Source organism: Pimephales promelas, chromosome 10 (assembly GCF_988280905.1).
Source record: "Pimephales promelas chromosome 10, fPimPro1.hap1.1, whole genome shotgun sequence".
Taxonomy (NCBI): Eukaryota; Metazoa; Chordata; class Actinopteri; order Cypriniformes; family Leuciscidae; genus Pimephales; species Pimephales promelas.
In genome coordinates this window covers 24639462-24662997 of record NC_142778.1, presented here as the reverse complement: position 1 = coordinate 24662997, position 23536 = coordinate 24639462, and the positions used below count along the sequence as shown (strand labels likewise).

Here is a 23536-nt window from a genome sequence, read left to right as displayed (position 1 = left end):
ATATTAACAACATTAGCTTAGCACAAAAAATATATTTTTTTTAATTAACGTTACCTAAGATTTGCAGTAAGTTTACAATTCATGCCTCTGTTTATTGCCTTGTGAATCTACACTCAAAGAATCCACTAGATGGCACTATGCATTACACATTATAACTTTCTAGAAATAGGCTTAATAACATATTCTGGTAACTGTGGTATTGTTGGAGACAACAGCAATGGTAACTTTTGTTAGTAGTAGCACTCTACTTTTCATTCATGAACAGTACATGTCTATTGTTGATTATAGCGTATTCTCTGTTAAGAAACATTGCTATACGTGGAAAAATATTTGTTTACAGCATAATGATAGAACAGCGAAGGAGCACATTAAAATATGAGCACATAGCCTACTTTTTGCATCCCGCCAACGTTGTCGAAAGCGTAGGTAAACGTTTCTTGTCTGGTCACACCAATTCAATTCTCTAGAAAGACCAATGAGAAAAAAAAGTCGAGTATTTTGCATCACTGGATGTCGGTCGTTTAATGTTTATATCGTAAAACAGCTGGCGTGTATTAAATGTTTTGCTTTTTACATCTTACCTCAAATGATCTTTTGCGCTGTGCGCTCCTGTGACCAGTAAACCCCGCCTACTTTGATTCAATTGGTTATCTCAATCATTTTGGCGAGAACTGTGTAAGCTAAGGTTTATCAGACTAAGATGTATCTTTTAAACCTTTTTGTCATCCAAACAATATACAGAGTGCTGCGTAATGGAGTGCAGCATAGCAGTGTAATGAATTCATATATTCAATTCACTACCCTGTCATTTTATTACGTAGTTCTATTTAGTAATGTACACGACCAACTTCCGCGTGCGTTCCTCTGTTGCTATAGGAACAGACGGATGCAGGTCCACGTGGACGCGAGTGTCCCTCCCCGTGAACGCGCAGCAAGTGTTTGATCAAACTTGTCGCCACTCGCCAGCTTTCTCGTATGCCCTTAACGGGGTCAGCTTCTGTTTCAAAATCTTCTGGATCTCCTGGACGTTCAAGTAAACTTCAGCCTTAGTCTTAGTTTATGTCACTTCAATATTGTGATAAAAAGTTTCTAAAAATTAGGTAGACTTTTCAACAAGAGATTGTCGCTTCATGGCTGGATTTTATGGATTAACATCAACGGCTGCCTCTTTAAAGGTAAAGTTGTTCTTTTTTCCACCTAGATCTGCGTTTAACTTAACCATTTCTGTGTTCTGTGCTTTGGCAACTCTGAACAGGAAGTGTGAAAGAAAGTGTGTAAAGGAATCTCATACTGAGAGGAGGAAACAAGTGTTCCTGTTTTCATCAACTGCTTGTAGAGTTGCATATTGTTTTTCATTTGTTACACGACTTTATGACTTTGGTCCATCTGTGAAAGTGTATTTTTTTGTCTCTGACATTGCACTTCACTTTCTATGTGATGGGCACGAACAGTGTATTTAGTAACACACCTGTTTGTTCTATTTTAAATTTAGATACTAGCCATCGACTTTAGCTGTGTCAGTCCAGTGTTGTCTAACTAGACTGGCAAGAAAAGACTTTATTGACACAACATAATGTTTGCATAGTGTAAGATCTTTGTTAAACCTATAGGGACACACAAACTGTGGATGGTTTGTGCTAAACTAAAGAATCAGCTGTTGATAGTGCTCCTGTGTACTGATGTGTGTGTGTGTGTGTGTGTGTGTGTGTGTGTATATATATATATATATATATATATATATATATATATATATATATATATATATAAACTGTAGTCAACATTTGAAGTGGATCAACCTTTCATCAAAGTTATAGATGAATTTTGAACAATACCCGTTCTTGTCTTAACACAACTTTGATTCACTTTTTTGACCCACTTCAAATGTTGACTACTGTATATCCAGTCTGGTTTTTAGACATGATATTTAAGTTTTTCGACGCACCTAAACTGTTTGAACTTCATAGTACAGTACAGTGTTCTCTTCATTAACATGGCAGCATATAGATAAAGGTTCCATGCAAAGCAGTAATGCTATTACTTCTGAAGGATGTTCACAAACGGATGAAGTAGCTCTGGAGGAAGGACAACTCAATAGGCTAAGATCAGCTTATTTTCTTTTCCTGAAATGTAGTACAGAATTTACAAATGATTCAAAGAAATGTCTATAGTTACACTGGAGTTCTTTAAACTTTATCAGCTCAGGTGACCATACAGTACAAACCATACAGTTTGAGTTCAGTCAGATTTTTTAAAAATATCTATAAAGTCTTCACATTACATTTGAACTGTAGCTGGGTCACAGTTCTCTAGCTACATTTTGTCAATATATATTTTTTTTTTTCTGAAGAAAAAAAAAACATAAATATATGAAAGCCAAAATATAAAATGTCATGGATTACTAATCAATCCACTAATTTGTTGAGGGGGGTCAAAATAAAAATTTTCACCTAAAATGTAAAGCCAAATTACAGGATGAGAAAATGACTTTAGAAAGATGGCAGCTGCACATCATTTTATTTTTTTACACAGATATGTCTGTTAGTAAATTCTGTTGTCTTTTGTTATCCTTGTTGCCTGAATGTCTTAAGAATGAATAATGTTAAAAGTGAAAACACTACATATAGTGTTAAGACTAAGAAAAAAACATGGCTATTTAGATGGTTTGTATTTCTGAAATGTGCACATCTCTGGAAGAAGTTAATGTGCCTCAACTGTCCTGCCATTTCGGTGTATTTTTGGAACTAAAATATTGTTAAAATTGGTATGTTTCATGCAGTTGTTTTGATAAAAGGAAAGAAGATACAATCCTGGTTTCAACATTATTATTTAGACATTCCTCTTTAAATACAATAAGTATAATTTGTTTGAAAATCCATATTTGGTTAATGACAATTGAAAATGGGTAAAATTAAACATTTTCAATTGGAAAGCACTATATCTATTGGAATTAACCTTAGTTACAGGTAATATGCATACTTTGAAGAAGAATGCATCATTTGTTTCCTCAGCAAACTTGTGGATTCTCCAGTCAATACCCCAGACGAAATACACAGCACCACTCTGTGGCATGGCTTGTCAGCTTCCATCAATCCCATTAACGTTCAGCTTGTGGTCACTAAACAAATAACGTCTGTATTACATTAATAAGAGAGACAGTGTTCCAGTCCTCTTATTTTCTGCTCTTCTTGACAGCCAAGGACTATTTATTTTTAATTTTTTTGTTTCTCCAGAAGTTCTGTTTTTATCAAACAAGACTCTGATGAAAGTCATATCCAAGTGGCACGCCACACACACATAGCGTGTAGGGTTGATGTAGTCATAATTAAAGTTCCTTTCAAAAACTTTGGGAGAGGCGTGAAATGAGTTTTTTAGCAAGAACATTTACATTTATTCATTTAGCTGACGCTTTTATCCAAAGCGACTTACAATTGCTATATATGTCAGAGGTCGCATGCCTCTGGAGCAACTAGGGGTTAAATGTCTCACAGTGGATTCGAACCCGGGTCTCTCACACCAAATGGCGCAGTCTTATCCACTTTGCCATCACCACCCCCCAAGAACCATCTTAAAGGAATTTTACATGTAATACGCTCATATCTATGTACTAAATAATTACAAATATTATGTAGGCCTATGTTCACTCCAAAGTGGGAATTTAACTTTAAATTGTATACAACATTTGTGAATAAAGCACCGTTTCCATCCCTTGTTCAAGATTAAAAAAAAAAAATCGTTACGTCCTGGGAAATTGCGCATAATATCTGAGATAAAAAAGAAAGTTACAATTGCGGAAGCCACCGTGGCTCTTTTATCTTACATTATAAATGACTTGCACCTCAAAGCTCACAGATTAAAAGCAATCTGTCATGTTATCTTGCATTTGGAAGCGGATGTCTGGTGTTTGGGAACAAAATCATGTGAGAATTCTGGGAGGTAATCATACCTAACCATTCTGATGGCATTTCAGACAGACCAAACCAACATTTGAGATGCTGTGCAATGAAATTTGCCCGTTGGTTAATCCTGTCATCCAATCATGTCTTTTAGTTTTTTAAATTCTGAGATTTATTTGGCTAATTTGTATTTGGCTAATCACAGTTTATGAACGTCTTCTTATTGAATAAAAAAATACCTGCCTCAATTGAGCACATAACGACTGTTAAAAAAAAAAAAAAAAAAAAAAGCTATAGGGGGAAACTTTTCATGATGCTTTCAAACAAGTGCATTGGCTTAAGTTGTGAAATGGTATGTAGACCATATAAAAAAAGTTGTATGCATAAAAATAAGTTGTTAATGTCTAAAATTTTTGTTTGATACACATGTTTTTACAAAAATGTCTCCACTTAAAACTATTTGTTATTCAAAGATGATACTTTTTAGGCTTTACCCTACTAGGCCAGCAGCCATAGCACCCTGTAGCCCAAGACTGGTTGCCCACTGAAGCTAAACAGGGTTAAGCCTCGTTGGTACATGGATGGGAGACTTCCTGGGAAAACTAGGTTGCTGCTGTTTATGAGGCCAGCAGGGGCCGCTCACCCTGTGGACTGTGTGGGTCCCAACGCCCCAGTAAAGTGACGGGGACACTGTATTGTCAAAGAGCGCCTTCCTTCGGATGAGACTTTAAACCGAGGTCCTGACTCTATGTGTTCATAAAAAATCCCAAGAGTAGGGGTGTAACCCCGGCATTCTGGCCAAATTTGCCCATTGGCCTCTGTCCATCATGTCCTCCTAATCATTACCATATATACTCACTGGCTTCATCACTATGTCTCCTCTCCACCAATAAGCTGGTGTGTGATGAGTGTTCTGGTGCAATATGGCTGCCGTCGCATCATCCAGGTGGACGCTGCACATTGGTGGTGGTTGAAGAGATTCCCACTTCCATATGTAAAATGCTTTGAGTACCTAAATGCTTTCTTTAATTGTAACAAATTATTATTACTAGCCATCTAATGGTAGGTCATAAGGGTGTCATTTACATGACAATACAATCACTTTGTAAAGAAACAACTGCATAGCAACATGTTTATAATAGCATTAGCAACCACTCAGAACATCTTCGAAACCACATAGAAACACCCTGGCAACCACACACAACATCCTAGCATTGTGACAGCGAGTTTTAAAGAATGTGCACAGCAAACAAAATGTCTGTAGTTACCATTCTAATTATTTTCTTGTTTGTTTGTTTGTTGTTTGTATTATAACTGTTTTTAAAATAAGTTTGTTATGCTCACCAATGCTGCATTTATTTGACTAAATTTAAAAAAAAAAACTAGTAAAAACTGTAATATTTAAAAAAAAATATTACTATTATTACTTTATATAGATTAATTTCTTTTTAAAAGTTTAAATGATGGCAAAGCTGCATTTTCAGTCTCACACGATCCTTCAGAAATCATTCTATACTGTTTTGCTGCTCAAGAAACATTCGTATTACTATTATCAATGTTGAAAACACCTTTGCTGATATATTTATTATTTTTTGTAATGCCTTACAGACCACAAACTTTTGAACACGGCACTCTAGCAATTGAAATCCGATCGATGTAATACCATTTTCTGTAAATACAGCAATTTCTGACATTTTACCCAATTTATTCAGCTGTAACATGTCAAATGGGCTGTAAATGCAATGATGCTTTCTCGGAAGTTTATGACCCTCTTTATTCGAAAAAACATAACCTGTCTAAATATACACCTTGGCGCTTTCTCTCAATCTGTCGTTCTCTTTATTTTCTATGCTCTTTCTTTTCCTGTGCCCATCTCCGTGCCCTCGTTGTCTAATTAAAGAGGTGGTTGCTAAGAGATGGTGCTTGGCGGCACTCTAAGAGGATGTGATGTGGTGTAACTCAAAAGCTTTGTTCTCTCTCTCTGCTCTTCTGTCAAGGGCTGACCCATGTGAGGAAGGAGAGTTTGTGCACACTCAAAGACACACACATGGACACCATGGCGTCTTTCTCCACCTTCAACACCTGTGGCTCCAAGGTGGATCGGGCGTCCCATCGTAGGGGAGAAGACAGGAAGGGGACGCCCAGTGACAGTGACTGCAGTGCTGTGCTTGAGAAGACCAAAGAGTTCTTCCAGATTTGTGACATAGAGAGCAAAGGCTTCATTACTCGACGGGATATGCAGGTAAGGATGTTGGGAAGGGAAAAAAACTAAGGGTCCATGTGATTTGTGATTAGGGAGTTTAATAGGTAAAGAAGAATGAACACCCACAAAATGTATCATTTGTTTTTTGCTTCCCTGGCATTTTTTCAGCTGTAAACCATGAGCTAACTGAGCAAATTTGTGTTAGTTCACCCATTAAATTGTTTACTTTTAACAGAACATAAATGGCGATCTGAATAAAGTAATTTTCTTAAGAGATTAAACAAAACAACAACAACAAAAAAACTAATTAATGACAGATTGTTAAATAATATATATATATATTTTTTAAGCAAATTACTTTATTCATATATATATATATATATATATATATATATATATATATATATATATATATTCTCACAATCTTGGGGTTCTCACAATCTTGGAAAACCTGGATACATCAAGATCTATCTATCCATCTATCCATCTATCCATCTATCCATCTATCCATCCATCCATCCATCCATCCATCCATCCATCCATCCATCCATCCATCCACCCACCCACCCACCCACCCACCTACCTACCTACCTACCTATCTGTCTGTAATATTTCATCATCCATATATATATATATATATCTGTAGCTTTTTTTAACAGCCTGATGGTTTATAAAAAAAATATATATATATATATATATATATATATCTCCTGTAGCTTTTTTTAACAGCCCGATGGTTTAGAAAAAAAAAAAAAAAAAAAATATATATATATATATATATATATATATATATATATATAGGGTGGGTTATCAGCTTTTTCTTGTGGTTGTCAGAATTCAGAATCGAAGGAACACGTGGGACAGTCCCGGAATTGGGGTGGGCGTTTTGAGACCACCTCTTCAGTTGTATTATTGTGCAGATTCGATCTCCTCTTCCATTGATTGTACAGAGGCTTCCTTTGAAGTCCTGTCCTGAAGAGCCTCTTTCAAAAGCCTCACAGCTTTGATCCAGTGTCTGTGGAGCATGCATTCATAAACATTGGTTCCTCATCTTTATTTAAATTATGGCTCTTATTTCAACCAGTTTGGAAATAGATTCCACGGTTTTAAATCTTTCTATTAAATCTTTGTGAACATGTTATGAAAACTGTGACAAAACATTTACGTCTTTGACAAAGTAACTTGCATCATGGGTCTACCACATGTCGGTCTGGCAGAAAACGCTGACAACAATATTGGTGTTTCAAAGAGCAGCTTTTTTTCTAAACCTTCAGGCTGTTAAAAAAAAAAAGGCTACAGGAGGTTTATTACTGTTGTCAGAAGCTGTCACTTTGGTTTGCGGAGGAAAAGGGTGATGGCTCACAGTTTGTCCCCATCTTTACGCAAATGTTTTTCACACGTCCGTCAGCATTTACAACTGACTTTTAAAAGTACAGAAAAAGCCAAAAGTTTTATGGGACAGCTTTAAGTAGAGCATATCTGAGCAAACATTTGTCATGTTCCCACACTAGGGTGTGTTCTTTGCTTCCTAAGAATAGTAACGTTCTTGTGTGTTAACTGGGTTTATCACTGAAAGAGACTGTGTAAAGGTGTCAAACGTCAGCCTTGTTTAAAACTTTTGTCGTGACACAAATAACCTATTAAAGAACTGGGGAATATGTGGTTTGGTTTGTTTTTAAAGTGAAATTCAGTTCATGCTTCATAAAAAGGTTTTGATGTACTTTTTAAGACCAATTAAATTAATTATATATGATTGGGTCTAAACTTATGCATAAAAATGTTTTAAAAAGATCTGTTAATTTATACTCTAAATCTGCTCAGTTTTAGGTGTTTTAGGTTTTTTTACCCAAAATGCATTGTGCTTCCCCTAACGTCTGTATCATTTGTCATGTTGTTGTAGAGGTTAAATGGAGAGCTTTCTATGAGTGCTGAGGAACTTGAGAATGTCTTTGACACTTTGGACACGGATGCCAACGGATATTTGACCTTTGAGGAGTTCTCTTCTGGTTTTAGTACGTTTGCACTGCATTGACGGTTTAGATTTGAATCCATACAGCTGTCATTTAAGAAGCACACACCTTTTCCTTGATTTATACTATATGTTGAGTTTTGGGTTGTCTATATCATTTGTGTTTGTCCATTCAGGTGAGTTCATGTTTGGCCCTGGTGTGACGGCAGTAGAGTCGCATGCAGGTGACGATCTGGTCTCAAGAAAGAGTCCGGAAGTGCTCTACGAGAGCCAATGGGGGGAGAGAATCAGCAGGGCAGAGGATGATGAGGAGAAACACTTCTGCATGCTAATGGAGAACCTGGGGGCGAGCAACATCTTTGAAGAGTGAGTGTCTTTTCAGTCAGCCACACTTACTGGAAAATTTACCACTGTTTGAAATGGATCCTATATTTGATTTTCTTTTTTAGGTTATATAGTTTAGTTATGTTAGCAGTGTTGGGGAGTAGTTAACTACAAGTAGCGACGCTACTAACTTAACTACATTTTTGAGTAGCTTGGCAGTAGCTCAGTTGCTTTTTAAACAGTGTAGCTTTTCCAGTAGCTAACTACTTTTTGCAGCAAGTAGCGGTGTAGCTCGAGCAAAAGCTACATTGTGTTTGTCGAGCCTGCCCGAATCAGCGCGCTGCTAGGATATTCTTCTTCTTGTTAGATTACAAACTCATTTTTTTGCCATCACCGCCACCTGTTGTTTAATCACGCATCTGCGGCTAACAGTTCACTGACGTACAGAAGTGTGTTGACACACACATGATGATGGAGCAAGATGTGACAGCAGATTTGGAGGATGGAGAAACAACTAACGTTAATTCCCCATGGCCTTATTTGTCAATCGGTATTTTTGAGAAAATGTTCTACATGCAATTTACGTTGGATGTATATTTTTTTTCTTGCAATGTTGTAGCCTATTGGTTACAATTTTGCACTTTTGATAAACATTCTGAGATATTTGGGTGTTGTGTGTAATAAAACAATAGTTTTTGAAATCATAATTTTATTGCATTGTTTTAGTTTTTAAAACAATGCAATAAAATTATGATTTCAAAAAGTATTGTTGTCCCCTTCTGTCCTCAGACACTTATTCAGTTATTAATAATGCGTTGTTCAAAAAAGCAAAAGTAGTTTCAATGTAGCTAGCTACTTTTTGATAGTAACTTGTAGTGTAGCTAACTACTTTTCCAAAAGAGTAGCTTGACTGTAGTTTAACTACTTTAACTTACGAGTAGCTTGTAGCTTGTACAGTTTCAGAGTAGCTTCCCCAACACTGTATGTTAGTTAGTTTAAACATCTTTTCTTTAAACAAAACTTTTTCTTGTTTGGAACTACACTAGCTAAGATACTGTTTTCGTGTTTCAAACGCATTAGTTGTGTGTTTCTAATAACTACAGTTATTGTAATTTTAAATGTCATAATCATATCATTTAAATAGTGTATTTACACTAAATTAACAAGCCATGGGAAATTAACATATGTATAGTATATAAATTCCCCCAAAACAGCCAATAGTAAGAGATAACACTCATTTACCCCCTTCTCCTGGGGATATTTTTAGATTTTGTATTAAATATCAATTTTAAAGAGCTTATATATTTGTTTTATATTGTTCTAAATAGAGAGTGCTGTGTAGAAATGTATTTATTTTGTAAAGTTTTTCCTTTTGATATTATGATTATTTTTAATTTGACTTTGAGTTTGTCATAAAATGAACCTTTGTTGCTGATTTGACGTTAAATAAATAAATAAGAGACAGCACATTCCCAAATGAAGGAACCTTTGATAAGACCAAGGGATTTTAAAACGGGTCAATTATTGTCTTCTCATTCACCATATGGTGAGTTGAGCCCATTTTTGTAACGCATGACCGGATGCACTTTCAGCAAACTACCGCCACTCCTAAAAGGCAAACGGTGATGGTGGAAGACATCAATTATAAAAGTTCATCCTTCTGACTGACTGTAATCATTGTGTACGGTTATTGCTTTTTCAAAGGGGAGCTGACAGTTTGGATTAGATTCTGATATGCATTTCTAGTTTCATCCTCAGACTTCACGGCCAATGACTGTTTGCTGAACGTCTGATGCATGTAGCACACAACACTTAAAGGAGAACTCCGGTCAATTTTAACATTGAGCTCATTTTTTTGTACATTCGGAGTGATGTCAATACAGACAAAAACGACAAAAATCTGTGTTGCCTACACCGTGTTATTGTCTTTTTAAAATTCGCACCCTGTTGACTTCAATGGGGCATGTTCTAAACCTGCTTTTAGCCTCTTAACATCCTTGATTTGTCATTACGAGTGCACAGCCATGTGAGTGGTGTTATTAAGAGTGACCACTGTCAATCTGACTGCAGTAGATGTGAAAGATATTAATAAAAATGATGTTAGTTCAGCCAGCTCACACACCGGCATTTACTTCCTGTTTTCGGTCGAAGTCCACAGCAGTCGTTTGTCGAGTTCACACGCGCTTTATGTACTTTTAATTTTAAAAAACTTTACTTGATCTTGGAGTAAATGGAGTCATTTTTTAGCGACTAAGATACAGCTGCATCTCATAAAATCGGAATATCATAGAAAAGTTTATTTCTGTAACTTGATTCAGAAAGTGAAACTTCTGGTATGGCTAGGGTTGCCAACCGTTCCATGTAATACGAAATCGTTCCATATTTGACGCATAAAAGTCTTGGTCCGTATTGAACTGATACGGAACGCACTTTCTTGCATATTTTTGAGAATCAATTCATTGCAAATCCATGACAGACACATGGCTTCTAATATATATGTCAAAAAGACTATGAATGAACGAAAACCTGCTATAATGGAAAATTCGGGGACTTGGCGCCTCCTTGGCGGGATGGCCCACGCCATTGTTTGTGCAATTGCCGCAGCACAGCCTATGAGCGAGTCAGACACTCGCAAATTCGTTGGCTTCAGTAGATTAAGGAAAAGGAGTTTCCGAAGACATTTGTAGGCTATGATAAGAAAAACTACTAAATTAAAAATATTTTTTGCACTTGAAAGAACATTCTAGAAGTCTAATTCTATTGAATAAGTTCGCACAAGGCTACAGAAAACTGTTGTTTACATTTCTTCAAATGTAGTCTAAGCCGATGAGTTTTGAATGTTATACATTTTATTTGTTGAAATTAAAAATAAGGCATACTTTGCTATTCTATAACTATAGGCCTAATAAGTTGCATTATAATATGTCATAATGTATGAATTTCAAATTTGCTAACAGAATTTATTTGCTAACAGGCCTGTGGAAGTGCCCTTTGTGAAGGGTTTTAGTTGTTCACGTTCATTTTTAGAATGCTCCTACAAATAGCACCCCCTTCAAGGCTGCAAAAATGGCATTTGGAATTTCACCCATAATTTCAGGCGGTTCTCGGCCAATTAAAGCTGCTAAAGAGTTCAGACATTCTGCTGTCAGTCTGAATGTCTGGCTACGCGAGACTAATGTATCTCGTGTATCAGTATAAATATACGGAGCCCCTAAAAGGACATGGTGGAAAAAATATGAGTGAATAATAAGTGAAGTCAATGCTTTTGAGGTCCTCAGAGAAACTTTGCTTTTGCTCGCAAAACATGTGTAATCCCCCCAGAAACTTTGCGTTTGCTCGTAAAATGTTTTGCGTTTGTCTGCAAAACCTTCTGATCTCTTTGTGAGCAAGTGCAACGTTTCTCGGCGGATGTGAAGTGTGATGCAAGAGACTACTATAGATAAGTTACTTTGCGTAAAGGTAAAACAAAAAGCAAACTTTAAAAACTGAATTGTTGTGTTCTGTTTTTTTTTTTTTTTACAAACAATAATTTACTAAGATAGGCAGTAAGTGTGTTGTAATGTCTCAGTCCAGGAGAGGTGCGGAGTCTTTGGGCCCAGCTCAGACGAGACGAGCCTCACCTCCTGTCCAATTTTGAGGAATTCCTTTCCAGGGTCACTTACCAGATCAAGGAGGCCAACCAGGAGAGGACAGAGATGGAGACTGCCCTTAAAAGGTCAGATTCACTTTAGCACTTCCATTGCATTTTAAAAAGGATGTTATATTTGTAGTCATATACAACAAGACATTACTACCATAATTGAAAATTTGGTTGCACTTTTTTTTTTTTTTTAAGGTTTCATTGTTACAGTGTAATTATATATTTAAGTACTGAGTAATAATAAGCAACTACATGTACTTACTAAAGGTTAGGGTAGGATTAGGATTTGGTTAAGGGGTTACTTGCATGTAATTATGAATAATTTACTGTTATTACTATGGTAAGTACTGTACATGTAACATATGTAACAAGGACACTAAAATAAAGTGTTACAGAAAATTTTCTTAGGGTGTGTTCACACTAGTTCGGTTCTCTTGTTTTTTTGTTTTTTTTGTTTTTTTCGGTCTGGACCAAAAAAAGAAAACTATACATTTAGTCCTGGTTCGCTTAACGTTTACACTGTCATTTTGAACCCCAAAAAACTCAAACTGTTTTTATGATGAATACTTTGCTTGCGACTGAACTTGTCAAACATCCAAAACAATGCTGTGTGCTGGGCTAAATGCGTTCGCTGTATACACACACATGATGGAGATGGAACTCATAAAGGGCTTATAAAATGTGTAAAGGAGTCAAAACAGCGTCAGAAATCCCTTTGTTGCAAACAAAGGAAGATCTGCTGCGAGGAGACGCAGTTCTAATGCCTGTACCAAACTGTGATGAGAAAAAGCAGGTATGCGTGAGCATTCTGTCTTTTGGGTCGCATCTTGTAACATCATGTCCTGCTTTTGGTTCATTTCGGTCTGTGTTGCGTTCATGTTTCCATCGAACCGCACAAGAGTTTGTTTAAAAGCAGGCCGAGACGCATCTTTTCAGCGTTCTCAATCCACGGCAGCGAGACTCCTGGCTTGATAGCAATGTCTGCTGTTTAGGCATATTTTTGAAATATGTCAATCTGACCTGCCAGTTATCACATACACATGGCATTTATTGTAAATGAAAGATGATGTCATGCTGCTTTTTCTCGTAGAAGATTTCTCTACCTGCCTTTGTTTCTAACTTTAATATTCTCTCCCAGCAAACCGAGAGAATAAAAACATAGAATCGAGTTAAAAATAGAGAAATCTTTCTCATTCCATGAATGCATTGAATAGTGTTTAATACTTTGATGTGACCAAATGACTTAAAAGCTTTTTGATTGATCCTGACATCTTTAATAGGAAAGCGATGACGCATGATGATGAAATCCAGAGGCTGTATGAAGAAATGGAGCAACAGATCAAGAATGAAAAAGACAGGATACTCTTAGAGGTGAAGCTTGTATTACAATTGGCTATTTAAAATAATCCTAAACCCTGAGTATACAATATACAATCTGTGACATATGTAGAGACAAGAATATCATAGAGAATTAGGAGAGGCTTCTTTTTACTTTGACTAGTAAAGAACTATATGATCTTTAGAGATTAAAACAGCCCTCTCATAGTTGCTTTTATATGTTCCTTTGATCAGATATTTGGTTCCTGGGCTCTTGTAATTCTATTTGCATTTTTTTTTTTTTGAATTAAGTTATGATTCTACAGTAGGAATAATACCTGTTACTATGTTTTTTGGTGGTAACTATTGTAAACTTTCATGTGATCTTTATGTTCTCCAGGATTCTGAGCGGTTCTTGTCTCGCAGTCAGGACTTGGAGCATCAACTTTCCTCTAAGGAGAAAGACCTGGAAATTCTTTCTATTAAACAGAAACGGGTTGGTCACAACTAATACCTTTGCTTGTTTACGTAATCACCAAACCAGTTTAACTAGTTACATTGATCTTGTAATTGCTCACACATTCACTGTTTGAATAATACATTGTAGTTAAATAAAATTGAGGAAATGACGACCAACTGCAGTTAAAAAAAGAAAATTGTATTTGAAGATATTTGATTCATTGGGAATTACACAGAGAGTGAGATCTTTTCCAGAAAGGGTTTTAATTCTGAAGTTACTTTTACTCAAGAACAAATTAACATCTAAATTTAAGGTACTATTACTCAGGTTGGACATATTTTTCTCTGATTGTTTAACACAATCAGAAAGTGTTGTAGATCATTTGCTGGAAATTTATGTTCAAATTTTAGAAAGCCATGTCTGACGCACACAAAAATAAATGCGGATCTATACACACAATAAACAAAACCCAGCAAAGCCTTTCAGTGCTAATGAATGAACAGAAAGTCTTAATGCTTCCTTTGCTTCTCTCATTACAAGCTTCATTTTCTTCTCTTGTAACTAAACCAAAACTAAATTACTTTCTTTATTGCTGCAATACAACTTTGTCAGTCTGTGCTAATGTGTTTAATTATTTTAAAGCTAAAGTTTGGTACTGCATGTTTGACTAAAGACATGGTATTGTTTCATTTTTGTGTCTATATTTAGCTGCATAGCTGTGTGTAAAAGCATGAGTGCAAGAGCTTTCTTATCAATTCATTCCTCCCATAATGTCCCAGCCAAACATTCACAATAACACTTCCAAGGCCATCTCAGTTCTAGATAGTGGTGTAAATATGCATGTGGCATGGATGCCAGACATTTGTGTAAAACCTGATGGTCATGTTATCCAGCATGATTTGAGAAATTCTTGTGCTTTAATTGTTTCCATGATAGCTCAAATGTTTTATTTGTGTGTGTACACGTGTGATGTTTGATCTCCTTTAGCTGGAGAGTCAGTTTCGAGAGCTGCACAGCGAGCAACGAGAGACGGCCGTGGAGAACCTAAAACTCAAACAGTATAATGACGACTTGAGCCGTGAGCTGGAACACACCACCCAGGAGCTGAGCCTGGCCCAGGAGCAACTCATGCTGCTGCAGGATCAGTCCTCACGCCTGCACGAGGAGAGAGAGATGTGAGGATGTTAAGAAATGTTAGGATGTTGGATTATAGGAAATCGGATAGATTAAAAGCCAAAGCTTATTGTGAAAATGCAAATAAGCAGAGATGTTTTCTTGACATTTGTAGTTTTGAGTAATCAAAAGACTACTACCTCATACATTTCTAATATACAGTATATATACAGTGTGTACAGTTGTAAAATTATTAAAACTATCAAAATTATTCAACCCCAATTGCAAATTGGGTTTATTTGCAACATTTACAGACTTCCAGCTGTTTGCAATGAACAAATCAAACAAAAGTAACTGAATTAGCTGTTAGCTGATAATAGTGTTTTTTTTCCCCCCAAATTCAACTGAAAATGCAACTTTTAATGACTTCTGAAGTCTCAAAATCCCTCAAAATCCAATTGAATCCCTCATAACAGTACAAATCTGCAAAACAGATGTTTCGGGCTTCATTAGTTGCACCAGGTGTGCTTGAGCTAGAACACATGACGCATCTGAACTGGTTAGGTGTGTTAAGTGTCACGTTTGACTGCATGCTAGAAATATGGCAAAAGTCAAAAGAAAGGTCCAAAAACTTCACTTTTTTATTTATTTATTTATTTTTTTTGGAAATAGGCTCATTTTATGACTCCCCCAGAGTTAAACAATTGGGTTTTACCGTTTTCGAATCCATTCAGTCGATTTTCTGATATTTAGAAGAATATCAGTAACCAGGCAGTTTTTGGTCTCATTGACTTCCATAGTCTATTGAAGTCAATGAGACCAGAAACTGTCTGGTTACTGATATTCTTTTAAATATCAGAAAATCGGCTGAATGGATTCGAAAACGGTAACACTCGACTGTTTAACTCTGGGGGAGTCGTAAAATGAGCCTATTTCCAAAAAAAAAATGGAGTATCCCTTTCAGAGAATATATCATCGCTCTTCACAAACAAGGAACAGGATACAAAAAGATAGTGAATGCACTAAATGTTTCTAGAGAGACCATTGGAAGCATAGTTCACAAGTTCAAATAGTGGTTACACTACCTGGACGGGCAGAATAAGGAAGATATCTACGGCTGCAACCAGATTTCTGAGAAGGCAGGTTCATTTTTGTATATCAGGAAATCCTTGGAGAAAACATCATGCCGTCAGTGAGGAAGCTGAAGCTTGGGTGTCATTGGAGCTTGCAACAGGACAGTGATCACAAGCATACCTCAAATTCCACCAAGGCTTTGTTGCAGAAGAAGTCCTGGCAGATTCTACAGTGGCCATCACAGTCACCCCATTAAAAATCTGGTGGGATTTGAAGAAGGCGGTCTCAGCACCCAAACCCAATAATATTACTGAACTGGAGGCCATTGCTCATGAGGAATTATAGGCGAAGATTCCTCAGAAACGCTGCCAGACGCCGGTGTCTGGATATATACATCTCGTATCGTTTGATTTGCTCATTGTAAACAGCTGAAAGTCTGTACAAGTTGCCAATAAACCTGATTTGCAATGGGGGTTGAATAATTTTGTTTACAACTGTGTGTGTATGATTTATGCAGTAAAGTTAAATAATATATCACATTTTATTACAGTAGTGAAAATAAGATTTTTTACTTGTGTATTTATTTATGTAATGTTGGTTTCTCATAATGTCAGTTCAGTTAGCTGTTGTAAATGATCTCATTGTCATTAAAAGAGTTTTTGTTTACTACAGGGAGATTTATAGGGTTACAGAAAGCTTGCAAAGAGAAAGGGCAAGTCTTCTCAAGCAGCTTGATTTGCTAAGGTAAGAAATTACTATAAATGAAAAAGAAGGTCTTTTTGTTTGCTCCGAATTGACGTGTTCTATTTAATTCATCCTAGGGAAATGAACAAACACTTACGAGATGAAAGAGACATGTGCTATCAAGTAGGTTCATATAGACGTTATATAAGACATTGTACTGATCCTGCATTTTGACTATTTCAAGTCATTGTTTGCTGTCTCTCAGAAACCAAAGACTGCTGCTGCAAAACTCTCATGGACACAAAGGTCTGTGAATCACGCTGAGCGGAAGCAGTCATTCAAGAGGTAAGGCTGTGTGAAAATTGCATCTGTACACTCAACGGTACTCAAGATGAAAGGATACAGTGAATCTGCAAAATTAAAAAAAGATGAGAGTCTCCTGAGATAAAAGAACTAGTCATTTTAGACCCAAGTTAAATCAAAGATTATTGTAAAGACGTCAATAAGAAGAGGTTTTCTTGATATTTATAGTTAGAGTTATCAAAAACAGATAATACTGCATCTTGCTCATGTCATTTTGGTGAATAAATTTAAATATAGGTTGTTGTTGTTGTCTGCAGCGACGAGGATGAAGAAGCTCTGCCGCATTCTAAGCTGAAGATCGTGAGTGGCGTAAATGGGCACAGCATGAACCTGGAGGACATGATAGATGGGCGACCTCCTTCAAAACACCAGCTCCAGCGGATCATCTCAATCGAGGAGGACCCCCTCCCGCAACTCCTTCAGCAGGGTTATCAGGCCCAGCTTAGTGAATGGAGTGAAGATGAGGAGTTGGAGGAGGGCATTGATCTTCAGATGAGCAATATATACCCCACAACCAGCACTCCGACTTCTGTTTCACCCCCTCTAGGAGTCGCACAGACGCCCACCTCACCCAGGGGACAGCCTGTGGGCAAAGAGACAGTCCACTCGGTAAGAATATGACTTGATTGGTCAAAACCTTAGACATTTGTTGAGGTTTCAAAATGAGTACACTCTAAAAAAAAAATAAAGGTTCTTTATTGGCATCAATGTTTCCATAAAGAATCTTTAACATCCATTTGATCTTTAAATTGCACAAAAAAGTTTCTATATAGTGGAAATTGGTTATTTAGATGAATAAATGTACCTTTATTTAACCAGTCAAGTCACTTAAGAACAAGTTCTTATTTTTAACAGCTTGGCGGGATAATTAAAATCTCCTTACAAACATGCATTGCAATACACACACATCAATGAAAATAAAATCTGCACATTTAATTTCGGATATTGGGTATAAAATATGGAATTTGGGTAAAATGGATCCTGCTAATAGAGGTCCTCTTCTATCTTTTTTTTTCCAGGATGAAGGGTCCAGTTTAGGTCCAGATCGCTTGTTTAAGATCGTTCTGGTTGGGAATTCCAGCGTGGGAAAAACGTCTCTTTTACGTCGCTTCTGTGATGACTGTTTCCACTCTGGTACATGTGCTACTGTAGGTCAGTGGCCTTTCCATTTACTTTATTTTTTCTAGTGTCTATAGGTGTTTTTTGATTTATTTAACCTAAATAGCTTAAATTAAAATTGTCAAAAAATGACGTACCCTCATATTGCCTGAAATCTATTTCTTTGGGTGTGAGTCCACAGCTTGCTTCATATCTTGTCGCCATGTTGTTGGGTCTGTTAATTCTCCACATTCAAATGACAGTGAGACTGTTAAAATATATTTAATCTCACCGAACGAGGTTTCACTGACTCTTGATTTCATCCTTTAACACACTCGTGACTATTTCAAAATAAATATAGCACTAAGTATAGATGTCAGTAGAATTGTTTTTTTTATTGTGTCAATAATAATAAGTATTATTATTTCTATTTGTATCTCTTATATTCACCATGTATTTAATAATAATAATGTAAAAACATTAATATTCTGAAATATTACTATTTAAAATAACTGTTTTCTATTTAAATATATTTTAAAATGTAATTTATTCCTGTGATGGTAAAGCTAAATTTTAGCATCATTACTACAGTCTTCGGTGTCACATGATCCTTCAGAAATCATATGCTAATTTGGTGCTCAAGGAAAAATTCTTATTATCAGTGTTGAAAACTGTTGCTGCTTAATAGTTTTGTTGAAACAGGAAAATTTGGATGAATAGAAACTCCATTTATTTGATTTTTTTATCATGTTAAAGTCACTGTTTTGATCAATAAATGGGCCTTTCTGAATAAAAGTAATAATTTCTTTAACCTCAAACTTTAAAAAAGCTTTACAAAAAATCTATTTGGCTATACCATGATGCAGTAATACCACATTATTTTGGATATCTGCTATGATATTGATCGATTATCACATTCATGCATCATACTATTTACATGGTTCTTAAAACAATAACATGGAAATAATGTGTCTTAATGTGTCTCAATTTGCATGATTCCTATATTGATCTGGTTTTAAACATTTATCAATAACTTGGTATTGATTAAAACCTCAAATCATTTCCGTCTGCCCTTTAGTCAGGGTTGTGCGTGTGGTGCATCCTCTGGGAAGAAAAAACTGGGAACTAAAAAAGCATGAAGACATTAAATGTCAGACCCCCTTCCTCCTCTTTCAGACTGACTTCTTTCATGTGTGTGACGTGTGCAGGTATTGACTTCAGTGTGAAGACTTTAACAGTTGACAACAGCCAGATAGCCCTGCAAATGTGGGACACAGCTGGCCAGGAGAGGCAAGTGATATTTTCTAATAGAAACTAGTTTAATTACCAATAGTCATTATGAGAGGCCTAGTTGTTTGTTGATCGTGCTATTGTGTCTGCTAACTAAGAAAACGGATGAATGCAAAAGTTCCCTTGTGGGTTTCCTCCCTCAGGTATCGCAGCATCACTAAGCAGTTTTTTCGCAAGGCCGATGGTGTGGTAGTGGTGTATGACATCACTAGTGAGCAGACTTTCACAGCAGTGAGGCAGTGGCTGACCAGCGTGCAGGTGAGTGATTCATTTCCACTTTCTTTAGGAGTAAAAGACAAAATATATGCTATGTTGTACACATAAAGCTCCAACATGAAGTTTGTTTGAGATATTGATTGGATTTTTAACAAAATAATGCGGCAATGGTGTATTTTGTCCAATAAAATGCTCTCTAGTTATGAACATGCCTCTTCCTCTTAAATTATAAATACGTCCTACTTCTGACTAGTAATTGCAAAAACAAATTACAAATTACATTAGAAATTAGCAAAATTAACAAATTACATTAGAAAATATATTTAAAAAAAACATTTATTTGAAATTTTAATATCATTTCACAATATTACTGTTTTTTACTGTATTTTCCATAAAACAAATGCAGTATTGATAAGCTTGAGGAGCAAGAGACTCTTTAAAAAACATTACATATCCAACTTTTGAACAGTGTTGTATATCTTAACCAAAAAAACGTATTTCAAGTAAGCAAACGGTATTATCACAGCAGTTTTTAATAGTTATAATGGAATGGGGTTGTCATTTTTCATACTATAGGAGGGAGCAGGTGAGGACATTCCCATCATGCTCTTGGGGAATAAGACAGACCTAGACAGCGAGAGAGTAATTCCGCTGGGAACGGGAGAGAAACTAGCCAAGGTGAGTGAATCTGGGCCCTGGATTGGCACTAATGGATCACCATTAAACATATTAAGCATGGCACTCTTAAAAATGAACGAGTAAAAGAACAGGCTCAGAGTGTAGTTTGATGAGATATATGAAGTGGTTTCCTGTCAGTTACTGTTTTGTGTGCTCGGCAGACATTAAGAACCACACTGAATGACATAAGAATGACTCTGTATTCTTAACATCTTAAGTTATTCTGTTCACTCTTTCAGGACTTTCAATTGATCTTCTATGAGTGCAGTGCTTTTTCAAGTCACAATGTGACAGAGTCCATGATTCACATGGCAAGGTAAGAGTTTATGATAACACTTTATTTTACAGTGTTCCATGTACTTAATAACAGTAGATTATACATAATTACAAGCAACATTCTCTATTCCTAACTCTACCCTATAATTGTTGTTAGTTTATCAAATGTCTAATTTCTTTTAAAGTCAGATTATGGAAGCGTGTTTTTATGTTCCAGGTATATTCTGTGGTACACTTTGCAGTTTAGTCTGCATTTTTGCTCTCCACGTTGTCTGAATTTCCATGGTTTTTCTATGGAAATATACGCTAGATGGATGTATTTGTCATTTATACTCATGTTTTTTTGCATGACATGCTTGTTCTGAAAATGTAGAGCTCAAGGCTTGAAGAAGTTCAACATTTAAAAAATGCATCTCTATTCCACTGCCCTTGAACGCAAAAATGCACGTGGGAACCGGCCCCATAGACAGGAAATGACTGCCTGACAAACACAAAACAAACCACACATTGTTTCGTTTTTACATGTTTAGTGTCGGGTTTATCTGTAATCTATGATAGCACAATTATAGATCAGTGTAGTGGTCCTAGTCAAACAGTTTTATAGAAAAGATTGAAATATAAGAAATGTTGAAGAATTTCTGTCCATGCAAAACAAATACAGATTACACACTTGCATTGCATTAACACATGTTGAAATATATACTTCTACTCATGACTTTTTTAGTTGCTATGAAGTGAATTTTTAACAACATTTTAATGCCACAAGCCTTAGTTAACAAGCTTAAAATACAGTGATTAGTTATTTTTTAGCAGCTTGTGCTTTGCAGCTAACCATGTGTGTTATTGTTTTTATTATTACTGCAATACAATATAAATATTCAATTAAAAACAAGCAACTAACAGAAATAAGTTAAAATTATAAAAAATACATTTATAATTTTATTTTTTATTGAAAAAAAGAAAGAAATGTTAAAATCAAAATGATTTTAAAAAGTAAATAAAAAATGTAAGCATTTAAAAAAATGGGGGAAAAAAACGCAAGACAAAAATATGAAAACTTAAACTTTGATAAAAACATTGATAATTACTATGATTATATATTGGTTCTGCTAATAATAAACTTCAGTAAGTGTATATACACAATTACAATTCTTAATACCTGGAAAAGTCAATTGCATATCCAACTGCAAAAATGATCGATTTTTTTTTTTCACCACTAAAGTTTTAGCCAGTTCATAATTCAGTTATTATTTTGTTGCATTTTATTGCACCTCATACGATGTGACACTTTTTTCCCTCTCTGCCAGAGTTCTGAAAGAACAAGAGGATAGAGAAAAAGAGAAAACTGTGTCGCTAGTAGACAACGCAGCTAAGAAGAAGTCCTGCTGCTAGTAGAAAGCCTTCCATAAACACCCACAGAAACCTTGGTGTTAATGCTGATCTGGTTTGTCTTGCTCTTATCTTATCTTCCTGTTTTCTCTAATGTCAGCATTTTTGTACAAACACTGTAGAGTTAAAAATGTTTGGTCTTTTTTTTTTTTATAAACCAGTACCTCTTTACAGTGTGAAACGAATTGAGTTTTATGATAACAGTTAGATTTAGGGCTTTAGTGCACTATAGTATTGTACACTAGAATTCATCAAATGTGTCCCTATTAAGGTCATTTAAAACACCCATCACACTATTGAAGTAAACAAAATTGTATTTTTGTATTGATTGTTGTTGTACTTTATCTTTTTAATATAAAGGTCTAAGAAAGTGTATTTTAAATGGGCAAAACAAGCTCCTACAGATGCTAGTTTGTTTACAGTCATTTGCACAAATGTATTATTTATTACTTATGTGATGGATTGAACATTTTGAATTATTCCTTTATTATTCCTAGCAAGCAGACATGGAAAATTTTTCTCTATTTACTCTCACCAGCATGAATATTTTTAACACACTGCCATGAAGCAAGCAGGTGGTTTACATGAGGATTCGGTTTTTAACAGGGTTCAGTGTTGTTTTTTAACTCCATTAAACAATTGATCTATTGAAATAGATTTGGTCTAACATTGATTTGAGAACACTTTTTGATTGTATTTCATGTATTTTGCCAATAGTAATATGTCTGTATTTGTAATTTAATGTAGTCAGTGTTAAATCAGCGCATAAAGTCTCGCAGAATTTATTACTCTCACATTTATCGTTAATAAGTATTGCCTCACATTTTTAAGGAAGCATTAATTGTCCACCAGACAGTGGACTTATGCACATCTAAGATGAACAAAAAGGCTTATACTGTGTTTTATCAAGTCGTTCAGTTTTTCAGTAATCACAATATGAGTCTGCATGTGGATTCACACATTGATTCTCTATCACAGCTGGTCAGAATACACTAAATTTGAACACCATGTGAATGTTTTAGATGATTTCACGCTCATGAGGTCTTGTAAATGTTTCTGCTTTATTGTATACATGTGTAAATATTAAATAGAAATGTATTTTGAGTGAAATGTTGGAATAAAGAATACTATGTTTGCATTAATTCTAGTTTGTGCTTTCAAGGTAATGGCAAGAGGAGGCATTACATGCCAGCTAACAATGATACACTAAAACATAAGAATTCAGATATTGGAAAGGCGTTGTTCTGAAAGCTTAGCCTGAGGTTGAACTGGTTAAGCCGGTTTTACACGTTTAAATAAAGCATTTAAATGTTTAAAATGCGTAACCGTTTCATGTATTTATTTCTTTTTTTCTTGGAAAATATTTTATTTATATATATATATATATATATATATATATATATGTATCTTTCAGATACTCTTTACATTGTGGAATGGTTTCCAAACTTTTCCTTTTTAAATAATACAAGTAGGCCTAATAGTTTATTTATTGATGTTATGCACAATGGCTATGTTCGATATAGCGTACTGTATCTTAGTATGCAGTGTA

At 35.6% G+C, this 23536-nt stretch overlaps 1 protein-coding gene across 1 annotated transcript; it reads left to right on the top strand.

The window, feature by feature from the left end:
• Nucleotides 1–900: 900 nt before the first annotated feature.
• cracr2aa (calcium release activated channel regulator 2Aa) lies at nucleotides 901–23312 on the top strand. Its single transcript, XM_039650471.2, has 18 exons — nucleotides 901–1175; nucleotides 5891–6135; nucleotides 7997–8108; nucleotides 8242–8431; nucleotides 11958–12104; nucleotides 13310–13400; nucleotides 13747–13842; nucleotides 14794–14981; nucleotides 16666–16737; nucleotides 16815–16860; nucleotides 16943–17022; nucleotides 17298–17649; nucleotides 18060–18192; nucleotides 19347–19428; nucleotides 19572–19686; nucleotides 20221–20322; nucleotides 20562–20638; nucleotides 21906–23312. The coding sequence occupies exons 2-18, from the start codon at nucleotides 5941–5943 to the stop codon at nucleotides 21988–21990; spliced, it is 2163 nt and encodes a 720-aa protein (XP_039506405.1). The 5' UTR covers nucleotides 901–1175; nucleotides 5891–5940; the 3' UTR covers nucleotides 21991–23312.
• The last annotated feature ends 224 nt before the right edge of the window (nucleotides 23313–23536 follow it).